The sequence below is a fragment of the Balaenoptera physalus genome (assembly GCF_965194825.1).
Source record: "Balaenoptera physalus genome assembly, chromosome: 2".
Lineage (NCBI taxonomy): Eukaryota > Metazoa > Chordata > Mammalia > Artiodactyla > Balaenopteridae > Balaenoptera > Balaenoptera physalus.
Genome location: NC_138883.1, coordinates 84,699,288 through 84,715,523, shown reverse-complemented (window position 1 = coordinate 84,715,523; position 16,236 = coordinate 84,699,288). Strand labels below are relative to the sequence as shown.

At 46.3% G+C, this 16,236-nt stretch overlaps 2 protein-coding genes across 5 annotated transcripts in view; one reads left to right on the top strand and one right to left on the bottom strand.

Moving 5' to 3' along the window:
* Window positions 1-15,838, top strand: part of INO80 (INO80 complex ATPase subunit) — a 129,464-nt gene extending 113,626 nt beyond the window's left edge. For 2 of the 4 annotated variants that reach the window (XM_082449311.1, XM_082449309.1), the window contains 7 exons: window positions 5,624-5,782; window positions 6,421-6,523; window positions 7,329-7,417; window positions 9,541-9,696; window positions 10,001-10,160; window positions 11,571-11,786; window positions 14,242-15,838. In XM_082449311.1, coding sequence (XP_082305437.1) covers window positions 5,624-5,782; window positions 6,421-6,523; window positions 7,329-7,417; window positions 9,541-9,696; window positions 10,001-10,160; window positions 11,571-11,786; window positions 14,242-14,459 — 1,101 coding nt within the window. In that variant the 3' untranslated portion in view covers window positions 14,460-15,838. The remainder of the gene's footprint in view (window positions 1-5,623; window positions 5,783-6,420; window positions 6,524-7,328; window positions 7,418-9,540; window positions 9,697-10,000; window positions 10,161-11,570; window positions 11,787-14,241) is intronic. The other 2 variants (XM_082449310.1, XM_082449312.1) reach the window with 2 other exon arrangements.
* The window catches only part of CHAC1 (ChaC glutathione specific gamma-glutamylcyclotransferase 1), a 35,951-nt gene continuing 20,272 nt past the window's right edge, over window positions 558-16,236 (bottom strand). The window contains exon 5 of the mRNA XM_082449384.1: window positions 558-3,462. Within this exon, the coding sequence (XP_082305510.1) occupies window positions 3,278-3,462 (185 nt within the window). The 3' untranslated portion in view covers window positions 558-3,277. The remainder of the gene's footprint in view (window positions 3,463-16,236) is intronic.

Sequence of the window (16,236 nt, the reverse complement as noted above, 5' to 3'; positions counted from 1 at the left end):
TGTGGGGAAGAACGGGTTTGAGAGGGGAAATCAAGAGTTTGGTTTAGGGTTTATTAAGTTCAAGACTCTTAGCCAGACATTAAGTGGCATTGTCACCCAGGTGGTAGAGTGTGGAATTTAGGAGAAAGTTTGAGGCTCAAGATGTATTTTGGAATCATCATGTCATAGATAACATTTAAGGCCATGAAGCTGGATGAGGTCACCTGGGGAGGCCTAGCATTGGTTCATTTGATTAAAATATCTTTCCTGGGCTTCCCTGGTGGCGCAGTGGTTGAGAATCTGCCTGCCAGTGCAGGGCACACGGGTTCGAGCCCTGGTCTGGGAAGATCCCACATGCCGCGGACCAACTAGGCCTGTGAGCCACAACTACTGAGCCTGCGTGTCTGGAGCTTGTGCTCCGCAACAAGAGAGGCCGCGACAGTGAGAGGCCCGCGCACCGCGATGAAGAGTGGCCCCCCGCTTGCCGCAACTAGAGAAAGCCCTCGCACAGAAACGAAGACCCAACACAGCCAAAAATAAATATAAATAAATTAAAAAAAAATAAAATAAAATAAAATATCTTTCCCTTCTTCTCAGCCTGCCTATGTCAGGTTTGGCCTATGGTTTCTTAAGGAATAGTTCGCCTAGTCATTCATTTGAATGGCCAAAAAATAAGCAGGTTTGAGGGGGGCAGATCTGCATCATGCTTCTGGTTTTCACAGTTTGCCTTATGCAGGTAAGCTGCTCCTGCCAGTCAGAAAGAACCAAAGTAGGCCCCTAACCGCATAGCTAGAGGAGTAGAAGTAGGAATTCTTTTTATATCCTGGGGCATAGAGAGAGACTCTGAATATTCTGAGTCCCCAATTCCAAAATAATTTACATTTAATTTTGAGGGGAGGGCTGAGGGACTTATAAATTAGAACCTCCTGGAATACTCAGAAAAAATGAGACCACAGGATTGAAATGAGTGGGCTTCCCTGGTGGCACAGTGGTTAAGAATCCGCCTGCCAATGCAGGGGACACGGGTTCGAGCCCTGGTCCAGGAGGATCCCACATGCCTCAGAGCAACTAAGTCCGTGCGCCACAACTACTGAGCCTGCGCTCTAGAGCCCGCGTGCCACAACTACTGAAGCCCGCACACCACAATTACTGAAGCCCGCGCACTGCAACAAGAGAAGATACCGCGATGAGAAGCCTGCGCACCACAACGAAGAGTAGTCCCCGCTCGCCGCAACTAGAGAAAGCCCGCGCACGGCAACGAAGACCCAATGTAGCCAAAAATAAGTAAATAAAATAAAAGATTTAAATGAGTTGCTAGGTAAAGCTTTGTGTGGAGTTAAGTTATACTCGCTGTGTGTGGATTATTAGAGAAACAATAAGCTTAATTGCTTGCCTGGTATTTTTCCTTTGTCCTGAGATTTGTTCAGCTTTGGAAGATCCTCAGAACCATTTATGGACAGGGAAGAGGTTAGTGTGCCTAAAATGTCAGGAAAAACTTGATGTTTTATGATTGAGAGTGCATTTATAAACGTGCATTTGTAAACATTGGGATTCTGTCTGGCTCACTCTGTTAGTAAAAACATGATTTTAGCATGAAATTAATGGCAACTGCCCCTCACTGCCTGTGTTGTTCTTTGTGTATTCTTCTTGGAGTAGGGATCTCTTTGCATTTGACATTGTTTAGTGAGGGATTGTTATAAACTGCATTGTTGGTTTTGTTTGTGTCAGATCTGTTTTAAATGTTTATGTGTAGAGAGAGATTGAAGAGCTTTTGTCCCGTAGTAACAGTGTGAGAGGTCTTATGTCCCGTGAGACAACATGGGGCAGCTTTCAGCCCTCCTAAGTGACTGAACTTCCACCCGTTCTCTTGGGGGAAAAAAGAGTGAGTTCCACCCTCCAAGTGTTGGTCAGCTTTTTCCAGTTGTTCCTCTAAATTTTCCTGTTTTCCATTTCACTCCCTCATACCCTGAAACTCCCTCTCATTGACCTGTGTAGCCAGGCGCCTCCACCCCATCTCAGCTCTCACCTTCTTCCCTTGCTTCCCCTCCCAGTGCCTGCCCAGCTTGGTGTTACAACTTCATAAAGGTGCTGACAAGTAATATATTTCCCCTTAGTCATTGTTGGGCCACACATTGTGGATTGACTAGCTTTAATCTTTCTTAGTTAAGTCAGCTGTTGTAGTTCTTTAATTGTTATTTTCTCTAGAATGTCTCACTGAGCTCCATAAACAAAGATGTCATCTCTGTCCTATTCTAATGGACATGGTCTCCCCTGACCCCCTCTCCCTGAGTTCATATCATCTAACTTGGTTTTTAGTTCTCTCAGTTCTTGTCTTAACCCACTAGCTTACACATATTTCATATTCTTTTTCCCTGGGTCTTTTTCTAAGTAGAATCTTTTTTTTTTTTTTTAAACATCAAGAGCTTATTGGATAGGGCTAAGTAGAATCTTACTTTATTCTCTCTTTCTCCCCAGTTCCTCACCTCTTTTAATCCATTTGAATGATACATAGCCACTAAATTGGGGGAAGGGGAGACTTTAAAGTTAAATTGCAAGCCTGTCTCTTAGGCTTTAATCTTATTGTTTATGATCTCAAAAGAACCCAAGTTGAATCAGGTTTGGTTGCCACTGAGACTTCCAGGAAAAAAATGTAAATATGGGCTTCCCTGGTGGCGCAGTGGTTGAGAATCTGCCTGCCAATGCAGGGGACACGGGTTCGAGCCCTGGTCTGGGAAGATCCCACATGCCGTGGAGCAACTAGGCCCGTGAGCCACAATTACTGAGCCTGCGCATCTGGAACCTGTGCTCCGCAACAAGAGAGGCCGCGATAGTTAAAGGCCCACGCACCACGCTGAAGAGTGGCCCCCACTTGCCGCAACTAGAGAAAGCCCTCGCACAGAAACGAAGACCCAACACAGCCAAAAATAAATAAATAAGTAAATAATTTTTTTTTAAAAATGTAAATATGGAGGAAACACCTATGAAATGATTCATAATACAGGATTCCCCATTATGAATTCATGCTGAACCATTGCCTTAGGCTTGGACTACTAAGGTACTATCTTCGGGGTGTGACATCAACTCTCATTTTCCACATATGTAGGTCATGTTAGGTATGTTGGGCAAATAATGACCCTCCCCCCCGAGTCCAATTGGAGGTCTCCTTTTCTTTTTTTTTTTTAAAGATTAATTTTATTTTTGGCTACATTGGGTCTTCGTTGCCACGCAAAGGCTTTCTCTAGTTGTGGCAAGCGGGGGCTTCTCTTGTTGCGGAGCACAGGCTCTAGGTGCATGGGCTTCAGTAGTTGTGGCATGTGGGCTCCGTAGTTGCGGCTTGTGGGCTCTGGAGCGCAGGCTCAGTAGTTGTGGCATACGGGCTTAGTTGCTCCACGGCATGTGGGATCTTTCCGGAATCCACTGCACCACCAGGGAAGTCCAGAGGTCTCATTTTCATTAACTCTGTCTTCTCTTCCTTTGTTCTCCCTGAAAGTTTAAACTGAATTTTCTAAAATTTTGCATATCCTGTTGAAGTTCCAGAATGTCCTGTGGCTATACTCCTCTACAAATGACAAACACTGTGTACTTCCAAATCCTAGATCTGTGGACACTGTGGATTAACAATAAGCTTTCATAATGATTTTCTTTCTTTGGCAGGCAGTTTGTAATTTTTTCCTCAAGGATTCTAACCTGCACTATAAAAACTGAGGGATTATACGTCATATGAAAGCAAGACAAAAGGAGCACCGTAAGAAAGAGCCAGTGGGGGTCCTTATTAGTAGAGGCAAGAGCATTGAAAATGCTGATGCCTTTTATCCATCTTCACCTCAAGTGAATTCTGCAGAAAATGGCAGAAGAATTGCTTCCATTTTTAAATGAGAAAATAAATTACTTAGGAATGGTGTTAAGCAAGGGAAAAAGCATCTAGAGGAACAGTGTCAAGAGAAATGAATCACTCTTCAGCCTACATTTTAAGGCTCTGTCTAGTTTTGATCACACCTTAGAGATTCTAGTATCAGTTGACTAATTGTAGAATTCTACTTTGTACTGGTGGATGGTGTCTGTCCTCAAATAAGACTAGACAGGAAGATTTTTTAAATATGTAATACGCACGAAATAATTGGACACCTTTAGAAGGTAGCAGTTAAGTGGGAACTTGGACCAGGATAGGTGATGCAACATTTTGCTAATAGTGCACGTTGCGGAAGGAGACTATTAGGATTGTGAACTCAGTCCAGTCTCTTCCTAATTTATAAGATGAAGGAAATATATAAGGTTTTTTTGAAAATTTAGTGAGATATGTATGCACATCTGTTTTAAGTGCTCAAAAGGTTTCAGCCGGTGTTACTTCTAATAGGAATTCATGAGGAATAGGAAAAGGAGACGTTGTTACAGGCAAGAGAAATCAGGGAGGTCTTCCTGAAAGTGGTGAAGCTTAAACTGAACTTTAACCAACAGAGAAGAGCTGAAGGATTGATTGTTAGTCAGAAAATCAGCTTAAGCAAGAAGTAGTACAAACAAACATAATATAAGTGAGGGATACCGAAGAGACCTATCTGACAAAAGGGAAGGGGTGCTTTTATATTAGGAAAGAATAAAAATGAAGTTGTCTTAGTATGGCAGGACCTGATTATTGAGGGGAGTTTGGACTCGGTGTGTTACAGCATAATCGACAGAGAGATGGAGTGGTCTCTAGTGGTACTCAAAGTAGACTGAAGAAGAAAGAGATCTCAGAAGCCTGCTGGTCTAGAAACATTAGTGAGCCAGCTGTAGGTGGTGAGGGCCTGGTCAAGGAGGACAGTGGACTGTAGAAAGGATAGGTTTGTTTCTGAAGAAGCACTGGCTGGATTTGATGACTTGGTTGAATGTAGAGGAGGACGCATGAGAGATGAGGGTCATTTTGAACTGGCTTTCTTTTAGGAGGTCTACTGTATTGATAGTAGCCTCAGGGCTGAGGACCCAGGAGTCTGTTGGTTTTAGGATCACTGGTGGGGCAGGGGAAGGGGGAGTACATTTTGTTGTTGTTTGTGTTTGCTGTTTAGCAAACTAGGAGTAACTTCCAGAGAACCCTTTAAACATTTCTTGCCTGGAATTCAAGAGACAGGAAATGACTCTGTTAATGGGAACCTGAGAATGCCAGGAAAGCCATGTCTGTCTCTTACAAGGTAGGCCTAGGATTAAAGAGAAGGCTTTCACATCCCTCACATCCCAGGCCCACTGCTTATTTAGGTGGTGTGATCTTGGATAAAATCTCTTATTCCTGTGTCTCAGTTTCCTCATCTATAAAAAGGGGTTTTTAAATAGTACCTAAATCATAGTGGTAGTGGGATTTAAGTGAGTTAATACACATAAAGCACCTAGTACAATGACTGGCAAATAGTAAGCCCTCAGTGTTAACTATTAATATTGTTGCCACTCCCTCTTTTTAAATGAAAACCCTGAAAAATGCTCAGAGTATGTCTCTTTTGCCCAGGGCAGATGAGGGAATGGCTTGGTTTTATGAGTAGATACCTGTTCATCTTTATATCGTAGAAAAAAATCTGGCATCAGACTATTGAAATAGATGAGTGGCTGGGTTGCTGTCAGAATTCCTGGTGTTGCCCTGAGAGTGCCTCATCTTTGCTGTATTCTTGTCCTGCCTATGCAGGTGATTTTTTATGATAGCGATTGGAACCCCACTGTGGACCAGCAGGCCATGGACAGGGCCCACCGCTTGGGGCAGACAAAGCAGGTTACCGTGTACCGACTCATCTGTAAGGGCACCATTGAAGAACGCATTCTGCAGCGAGCCAAGGAGAAGAGTGAGGTAAGCAGAAGGCAAAGGAAGTATTGTGCTGGTAGAGAAAATAGTCCAGCCACATTGCCTGGACTGAGACTAAGACTCTCTTGGCTTTCGTTGGTCATGAAAGCACTAAAATTTCTTGTGAATAGAAAATAAAATGAGGTCCTGTACAAAAGCAGTCTACTGCGCTGGCCATTCCTTACTCCTTTTCTACCAGAATTGTGTCTACAACCTACATTCAGCTGTTGTTCATGTGAAGAGGACCCCAAGTCGTGGCCCTCCTGTTTGACGTGGTTTCACATTCAGGGGAAGAAGGAATGGCGTTTGCTCTCACCCTAGTACTCTCGGTGTGATCGTCCTCTGAGTTGTGTGACAAATTTGCTGGTTTCTAAAGAAATGATCATTTTGGGTTCTTTTCCTTCTTGATTCAGTATTATTGGACCTTATAGCTATCAATTAACAGTTGCAAGCAAAGAAGTTCTCATTGTCCTTTCTGTTGGACAAATGACCTGGATGAGCCAGCCACACGAATGCAAAAGAAGAAGGAAATCCAGGGGCCTCACCAGAAGAACAGATTAAGAAAGATGTTTCTTTCTTTCTGAATATTTGCCATAAGGGAATGGATGCCTTAGGATGGTGATTTTTGATCTGCTTTGATACAGATTCAGCGGATGGTGATTTCTGGTGGAAACTTCAAACCAGATACCTTGAAACCCAAAGAGGTGGTTAGCCTTCTTCTAGACGATGAAGAATTGGAGAAGAAATGTATGTACTCTAGACCTCTTATTAACGCTCTCTTCTCCTTACAGAGATGTTTCTTTAGCCCCACACTTCTGGAAATGGAAGGCGCCCTTGACTGTTCCAAGGGGAGGCAAAGCCAAAGACTGTCCGGGGAGAAACATTTTTTTGGTTAATATTTTATATTAAAACCCAAAGAAGGATGTATTATGGAGTAGAAGGAAAAATTCGTGTGTATTGTTAGAGTAATATGACTTCAAATAAATGGGTACCAGGAAGGCTATATCCCTTGACTCCTCAGCAGTAATGAATTTACTCTGTTCTATCCAGAGAAATGTTTTTATGGAAAAGTTGGAAAAGCACACTGCTGTATGTAACATACAAACGCTTCTCCCAGTACTTCTGGCTTTTGAGAACAATGGGTTTCAGTTTCAGACTTACCTTGTAAACCTCTGAGGACTTTGACAGCATCACATCAGAAAATGTGATGAAACGCCTTTCTTATGGGGTTCACACCACCTTCTAAAAACCTTTCAGGACTCTGTGCAATGCAGAGATATTAAAAGGCTGAAAAGAAAAGGAAAAAGAATAAAAGGCAAGGAAAGGCCCATGACAGTGTCACTGAATCGTGGTTTGAACCCCAAAACTGTTAAGAATCCAAGGAACTCTGTTCGTTCTCCAGGTTAGAAGACCACCAGATATCTGCCTTAGATGGATAGAAGTCATACCTTCAATCATAAATATAAAAGAATATGGCCACCTTAATTTCAGAGAATGAGGATTAGGATTGCCACAGGTACTTCATCAGATCTTTTTAAAATTTTCTTGACAGTGAGACTCCGACAAGAAGAGAAACGGCAGCAGGAGGAAACCAACCGAGTTAAAGAGCGCAAGCGCAAGCGGGAAAAATACGCAGAGAAGGTATGTCAAGTTTGGGGTGGTGGACAGGGACTGATGGGGGTGCGGAGTGGTCCTTACAGAAGAGGCTTCAGGGTACAGGCTTGTCGTCTTGGTTACTGGTTGGTGTCCAGCTCCATCTACGTGTGCTATACGGCAGTTCTGTCCTGATAGAGAATCAAGCAGGAGAAATGCAGCCTTGGTAGAACTGTACTCCCCACACAGACATAATTACATGTGTCTGTGGTTACATGTAATTATGGAAACCATTTGTTGGGACTGTTAAAAAGCATAAGTCTAATAAATGTAAGATGGATGTTACATTATTAGATTCCATAGAATCTTAGAAAGGACCTAAGAGGTCATTAGATCCATTCCTTCTGCCATAGTTCTGCTAGTGCACCATTCAGTGTCATCTACTACTGGAAAAATAAATCGTTGGCCAGTCTGTTCATCTTTTTCTCCAATTCATGCCAAGGATTTGAGCTGTTTTTGTCTCCCTTCTGACATTTCCTACTTGAGCCCACCAGGCTAGCTGCAAAGTGGGATGTAGTTCCCCTACATATCCCTGTCTTGCTGTTTCTACCAAAGTATATCAATAATCCTTACCCCTGATCTTTACTGATATGTAAATCAGAACTGAGGTCTTCAGGACTTACTCTTGTTTCAGGAGTCAGCCCATTAGTTCTGACTAGGTTCCCAGACTTAACCATGCCTAAAGACTGTTGGTTTGAACAAGTAAATAATTAGTTAATTAATTTAAAAATAAATAAATAAAGGCTGTTGGTTTGAAACCATTTTATTACCTTCCAGAAAGTGACTCCTAATTTCTTCTGGTGGGTTTGGCTTACCTTTGTGTTGTGCTGAACTTCAGACATTGCCATAGCTCTGGGCCCTCAAGTCAGACATTTGTCCATGTATCATTTCCCTGGACTGTTTGGTTTGTCTGAAGCATGTTGTCTAGTCACATGTTAAAGCCGGTTGTGTTTTAAGTGGAGGTCCACTTCTTCCCCTTATGCAAGCTTGTATAGGGCCTCGTGTCCCTTTGTCTGTATGGCCCTGATGGTCAGCAGCCTAGGAGCCTGTCTATATTATATGTTCATCTTCTGATACACACACCAGTTCAGTCCACACCCTCAATTGTACCTCCTGCTAAGCAGAACTATTTCTAGCCTGAAGGATGCCCTTGGTACTCACTATATTTACAGAGTTGAAAAAAATCTCAGGAATGAAGGCTCACGTTCTTCATAGTCTGGGCTGCTATTTCTACCGATGTTCTCAGGTTCTCTTTTATGACTCCACTTTCAAATCTCTAACCCACTGCTTACTACTATTCAGAAACAATATCAAAGAAGAAAGGGTGGTTTTCTTCAACAGGACATTGTAGGGTTTACTGAGTTTGCATCAGGTGCCATCCCTACTCTGAATAAGAAGTTTCAGATAAATACCCAGTGATAATATAAACTACACAAAGACATACCCTATTAACCCTGATATAGGTCTAGATACAAATGCCGTTAGGTGCGGTGGATGGGTGTGATCCCCAGAATTTTCTAAGCACTTTCTGTGCTTCCACATCTCTCATCTGTGACAAAGCCCTACTGAACTTGGCTCTAGAACTGTTTAGTGTAGCTTAGTCACTCAATCCTTAAGCGTAAATTGAGGAAATAATGAAAAGCCACCTCAGTATTCCTTGTGTGTAATAAGAACCTTCATTCCCCTTATACATATTTAAAAAGAAGGCAGAGTGAAAACAGATGTGTGGAAAATATACTAAGAGCACGGGCCCTCCCTCTTGTGGGGCTGCATCAATTCCGCCCCTGAGAAATGCTGCAGCTTGGCCGTGCTGGAAGCTGACCGTGCACCCCGCCCTGTGAGGATTAGGTTTGGCACAGCTCCAGTTCAGTGTGACTGGCCTTTCAACTCTGTATTATTGTGCCAGAATATGCATAAACTCTTACTGAGCCATCCCTTTCCTCCTTCCTTAGGATTTTTTCTTCCTTTAATAATATGCTAATTGAATAAAATGAAACTTAGAAAGTTTACAAAGAGTCAAATTTCTGTCATCACTTTCTTCTCCAGCCCCACTTTTCTCTTGGTGCCTATCCTCATCCTTTTTCCATATTTCTTGATTTGTGTGTTCCCAGAAGAAAAAGGAAGATGAATTGGATGGGAAAAGGAGAAAGGAGGGTGTGAACCTAGTGATCCCATTTGTTCCTTCGGCTGATAACTCCAACCTCTCTGCAGACGGGGATGACTCCTTCATTAGTGTGGACTCAGCCATGCCCAGCCCTTTCAGTGAGGTGAGGCTCCTTTTAGATGCCTTCATCACAGCAGTGGGGACTGTGTCCTGACCTGGTAGCCTTTGCTTTTCCAGGAGTTCTCCTGCCTTGTAGAAGGGGTTACATATGGAATCCATGGGAAGAAAAGCAAGTGAGGACAGGCTGCCTTCTTTGGAGCCAAAGCAGGGGGTCTAACTCTCAGGAGTGAAGCCAGGCAGGAGAGGCAAATGGTGGTGAGACCTGAGAAGCACATCCTGATGTAGGCACGAGGGCCGTGGGCTGCGGGCGCTAGGAGGGGGGGTGATCATGACCCTTTTGCCTCTAGATCTCCATCAGCAGTGAGCTGCACACCGGCTCTATTCCCCCCGACGAGAGCAGCAGTGACATGCTGGTCATTGTGGATGACCCAGCCTCCTCAGCCCCTCAGTCTCGAGCCACCAACTCTCCTGCTTCCATAACAGGCTCCGTGTCGGACACTGTGAACGGTAAGTGATGCTGCTGTCCCATACAGCTTGGGTGAGGTCCTGATTCCTTCTAGGATGATGCCGTTTTCTACTTTCTTTAAAGAAGAGTGGAGTAGAGCAAAAAGAATTTGTAGCCTCATTCTTTCATTAGCCGATTCAAGTGAAAGGGAGAATGAGAAGGTTTAGGGAATGCAAAATAAGAACTTCATAAAGATTACAAACATCTTTGTTTTCTAGCCATTCCTGTCTTTCATATTTCATCCTTATTTTTGCCAGTTTTTAATTATAGTTAGCTTTTCCAGGCCTTTCCTCACTTTGTTCTGTGGGGCCCAGTGTTGCTGCTATTTCTTAAGGACCTCTAAGTTTAAAACTTGGGAGTAGGGACTTCCCTGGTGGTGCAGTGGTTAAGAATCCGCCTGCCAATGCAGGGGACGCGGGTTCGAGCCCTGGTCCGGGAAGATCCCACATGCCGCGGAGCAACTAAGCCCGTGCGCCACAACGACTGAGCCTGCGCTCTAGAGCCTGCGTGCCACAACTACTGAAGCCTGCGTGCCTAGAGCCCGTGCTCCGCAACAAGAGAAGCCACAGCAATGAGAAGTCCGCGCACCGCAACAAAAGAGTAGCCCCCGCTCGACGCAACCAGAGAAAACCTGCATGCAGCAATGAAGATCCAACGCAGCCAAAAATAAATAAATAAATAGATTTATTAAAAAAAAAAAAAAGAAGCCGCCTGCCAATGCAGGGACACGGGTTCGAGCCCTGGTCCGGGAAGATCCTGTATGCCGCAGAGCAACTAAGCCCGTGCGCCACAACTACTGAGCCTGCGTTCTGTAGCCCGTGAGCCACAACTACTGAGCCGGTGTGCAGCAGCTGCTGAAGCCTGCGTGGCCTAGAGCCTGTGCTCCGCAATGAGAGGAGCCACCGTACTGAGTAGCCCGCGCACCGCAACGAAGAGTAGTCCCCGCTCGCCGCAACTAGAGAAAGCCCGTGCACAGCAACGAAGACCCAACACAGCCAAAAATAAAACATTAATTAATTAATTAATTTTTAAAAAAAACAAACAAAAAACAAAAAAAACTTGGGAGTAAAAGTTGATTCTCCAAGGCAGGAAAACATTGGAGTGTGCAGGTGAATCACAGGTGCACGTCTCTGGAGTTCATTTAGTAATGATCTAGTTGAAAGAAGAAATTCAGGAGTAATGGCACCACTCTTAGAGAATGAAAAGCAGCTTGAGGTGTCAGGCTGTTGTAGCTATTTACAGTTCTTACTAACGCTGTGTGACGCTGTGTCCCAGCCATTAAATTGAGGCGTAGACCTCCCTGGGAGTCCTGAAACAAACACCCTGAAAGCCATCTTCCCTGTCCAGGAGAAGATTCTGTTAACATGTGAAGAAATTAACTTTTTTCCCTCTTGGCCCATTTGTTCCCACAGGAATTTCCATTCAGGAAATGCCAGCCGCAGGACGTGGTCATTCAGCCCGAAGCCGAGGCCGCCCCAAAGGTTCAGGAAGCACAGCCAAAGGAGCAGGGAAGGGCCGGAGCCGAAAGTCCACCGCAGGCAGTGCTGCTGCAATGGCAGGAGCCAAAGCAGGGGCTGCCGCGGCCTCTGCAGCTGCCTATGCTGCATACGGGTACAACGTGTCTAAAGGTGCGGAGGCCCCAGGGGACTGCGGGCTCCATTCTGGTCGGGGACAGTCTGGAGGGTCTATTGAGCATTCCGCCAGGTAGAGCAAGTAGGACACCCCCAGGCCCAAAGCTCCTTCCCAAGCCCATGTTGGATTCTGCCTCAGCATTGAGTGGTCCTGACTCTCTCCTTGCCCTTGTGACTTAGCACAGTACTGCCTTCAAAGTGGAAGGAACTGTGAAAACAGAGAAAGCTGAATTTTAAACAGAATTTCTCCTGCTTTGAGAACTGATTTTTTTCCCCCGGACCCACATTTTAATAATTACATTTCAGTAGTCAAGGCTAGCATAGTTAACTTTTACCCAGCCTTGTGCTCCATCACCTTAGGGTTAAACACCTGCTGTAGGGAATTCCCTGGTGGTCCAGTGGTTAGGACTCTGTGCTCTCACTGCCGAGGGCCCAGGTTCAATCCCTAGTCAGGGAACTAAGATCCCGCAAGCCGCGTGGCGCCAAAAAAATCCAAAACCAAAACAAAACAGAAACACCACCTGCTGTGTGCATAGGAGTATAACACATGAACCCCTTGCCTGAGTGTATAAAGAAAATGAGAAGGGGAAGTTGGGCAAGGAATTTGTTTAACAGCAATACAAGGCAGTATGTGTGTACTGAATGAAGGGAGAGGGAAGGCCTTAATTCTGGTTGTAGATCAGAAGAAGGAGGAACCGTGGATTTGATGACAAAGTTGCCAGGCTAATTCAGAAGGAAAGAGAAGGATGGTGAAGGATTTAAACTGGCGACAGAGAGTTTACCGTGACCAAGGCACGTTGGGGGTCACCGAGCAGGTCAGTCAGGCTGTGCTGAAGAGGAGCTGCGGGAGTCAGGGTTGGAAAGACCTGCTGGGCGAGAGCTTACCTGGTGTGTGACCAGGGGCTCTGGGAAGTTTGAGAAGGGAAGTAGCTATTGTGACCATGAGCTGTGGAGGATAATGGTAGCGGTGGAATGTAGGACATCTGAGAGCGGTGAGAAGGGCACCCTCACCATGCACAGACCTCTCTCCCCATTGGAAACGCGGGCTTAGGATTTAGGGTTGCTGCAGCAAGTACGGGCATTGTTGGATAGAAAGTTCTCAGTAAGCGTTAGGCTACCTCCCCTTTCTCCTCCTGCAGGGATAGCGGCCTTCATTTATCTGTTCATTCAACAAATATGAAGTATGATAGCCTACCCCAGTGTTTCTTAACCTCTTGCCAGCTCATCACACCCTTGGAAAACAACAGTCACGGCAGTGGTCAAGGCTGCCATGGCAGGATTTCACCCACGGATGGGGCAAAGCATGACACTCATCAGGCTTTCTCCCGGAGGCAACAGGGGGTAGAGTGTCACAAGAAAAATTGACAGTGCTTGGTGACTGGGAACGGAAAACAAGGGAAAGGACTGATCTGGACATCACCCACAGCTCCACTATGGATGAGAGGAGACACGAGTCTGCCTGCTGAGCACGTAGAATTCATTCGTAGGAATGTTCAAAAGAGTTGTTGCCCAGGAAGCCATCACTGGAGATGGGAGATTTGAACCAGATCCTTAAAGTGGCAGGGCTTGGAGAGCAGGGGTAGCTGCGTCCAACACAAGGAGAACTGCATGAGTGTAGACACAGGATAGAGTGGGCAGCCTTGTGTCCTCTGGCCAGACTGGGGAGTAGAGGACATCTTCTGAAATTAAGAAGGAAGCAGCTGGGACTTCCTTGGTGGCGCAGTGGTTAAGAATCCGCCTGCCAATGCAGGGGACACGGGTTCGAGCCCTGGTCCGGGAAGATCCCACATGCCGAGGAGCAGCTAAGCCCGTGAGCCACAACTACCGAGCCTGCGCTCTAGAGCCTGTGAGCCACAACTACCTAGCCCACGTGCCACAACTACTGAAGCCCTCGCGGCTAGAGCCCGTGCTCCGCAACAAGAGAAGCCACCACAGTGAGAAGCCCGCGCACCGCAACAAAGAGTAGCCCCAGCTCGCCGCAACTAGAGAAAGCTGGCACACAGCAACGAAGACCCAACACAGCCAAAAATTTAAAAATAAATAAATAAATAAATTTCTAAAAAAATAAAGAGGGAAGCAACTAATCACAAGTGGTGTCCTAAAAAGGAAGAAGGAATGTGTAAGAAAATACATTAGTGCCTGTAAGTTACAGCTCATCCTGCAGCCTTGGCTTTCCCATGTTGTATAATGTGTGCTCTGCTCTTGAGTGCCAAGGTGACATCTTACTCCCTCTTGATGCGGTAATGTGGAGAGAGCTGGGTAGGTATCATTTTTCTCTTACTGAAAAAACAGTTGACAGGAAGAGCAAGCAAATACGCTAAGAAGAGTGGCAGGGAGGGGGTTCCCCACGACCTCATCTCCAGACCAGACTCCAGCAACCGAGGTTAGGTACTGAGGCACTCGGACAGCACTGGTGCTTATGCTCGTCTTGCCTCTCTTTCCCTCCCCACAGGAATCTCCGCCAGCAGTCCTCTGCAGACGTCCCTTGTTCGGCCTGCTGGCCTTGCTGACTTTGGACCTTCAAGCGCCTCTTCTCCCTTGAGCTCCCCTTTGAGCAAAGGAAATAGTGTTCCTGGGACTCCCAAGAGCCTCCACTTGACCAGCAGCCTAGCCCCAGACTCCCTGGTCCGGAAACAGGGCAAAGGCACCAACCCCTCTGGAGGACGGTAACCACCTGGCCCTCCAGCTTCCTTCAACCAAACCGGGGGCTAGAGTCCTGGCCTGCAGATGGCCTTTGGATGGCTTGCCCAGTGCAGCATCTTTCATCCCAAGCCAGAGGGCAGCGATGACCAGCTGCAGCAAGGGAAAGACAGGCAGGTGGTTGGCGTGAGCACTTTGATCACCTGTGTCCCAAGAGGAATGCTCTGGGGTTGCCTGTAGGAAGAAGGCCCAAGGACGGGGATCAGGCCCACAGCATCTCAAAGGAATTTATAGGCAAGTCTTAAACCTCATACTGGGGAAGGGCCTGACAGAGACCCTGTTTAGATGCTCAGGCACACAGTCTCCATCCCCATTCCACTCTTCGGCTCTGGCCATGTCCCTTGCAAAGGCTCTACAAGTGCTGTGAAGAGCCTTCCACAGTGGAGACTTCTCTTAGGGCTGTGATTTCCTGTGGGGCTAGGAAGGGAGGAAATCATGTATGCGACGTCCTCAGTCGTGGGCAACTCCCCAAGTCTCCGAACCCCATTTGCCAGAGTGTCACGGTTGAGGAGAGCAGCGAACGCAAAAGAAGGTAGTGGTCTGTGAGGATGACAGAAGGCTAGAGGAAGCATGCCTGGAGGCAGTTGTTTTCCCAGCATTTCCTCCCCTGTCCTGCACGGTTCGCACCAGAGAACCTTCAGGTCCCACCAGCAACAGTAGCAGCAGCTCCCACTCCGGGACTCCCAGAAGCCAGTAAACAGACCAGGAGCCACCTCAATCAGCAGGACATCCTCACTGCCCCTCTTGCAGGCTCCCCTTGCCCTTCCTGAATGCACAGTCTCCCCACCCTTGCCCTTCAGCCCCCTGCTTGGCTGTATGCACTGTCTGTATTGCACTGAGAAAGGAAGGGATGGCGGAGTGAGCTGGAGAGGATGGAGAGAGGGCAGGCTCAGCACCCACCCTCCCAGCCCGACCCCACCAGCCTGAGCTTGCTTCCCTCCAGGAGAGGCAAAGGGGTGGTGTTGGCACTGGTGGTGTTTCTGCTTGCCCCCAGCCTGATGTCCCTGGTGGAGCAGGTGCTTCTGGGCGGGCCAGCCTCTAATTTGCACACCTGAAAATCGCGGAATTGAGTTTAGATAGATTGATTTTTAAAACTTTTTTTTTGGAGTAGGAGTGGTAGGGGAGTCATTTAATTTAAATCATTAAGATTCCCCTGCCCAAACCCAGACTCCTGTGTACAGATGCTGTTTAGAGGGAATCAGAAAAATGCCAAGCCTTTTTTCTCTTTGAATGTGCTGTCTATTTTTATAACTGAACTTGTACATATGTATAAAGAGAGACACATCTTTCTTTTACTAACTGGAGAAAAAAAATCTTAAATAAAACGGAGTGAGATAATTTTATGTAAATTGAGGTGTCTGTGGTCTTTGCAGCCGCCTCTCCTTGGGGGCATTGTAAGGCTCCTGGGGGAGTGTGGCAGGATGAAGGGGAAGCAGAGCCCCAACATTGTCATCGTTCTTGTGGTCAGGACACGTGGTCAGTGTGACGAGGAGTGCCCTGTGGGCGTTAATTGGGCATAGGAATTCGCCTCCAGCCGTCAGAGAGGAGGCTTAACCAAGTTCCTGGCGGGCCAGGGCCTCGGCCTTCAGGGTGTGGGCTCCTTATGACTCCAGACCTTGCCTCCAGGACTTAGGCGTAGGCAGCTTGACCTGGTCCACCATTAGGCAGTTACATAGTGGTAATCTTAACACTGACGGATTCTTTCCCCAAATACCACAAGTGAGAGATTATCCTGGCAGTGTGTAAT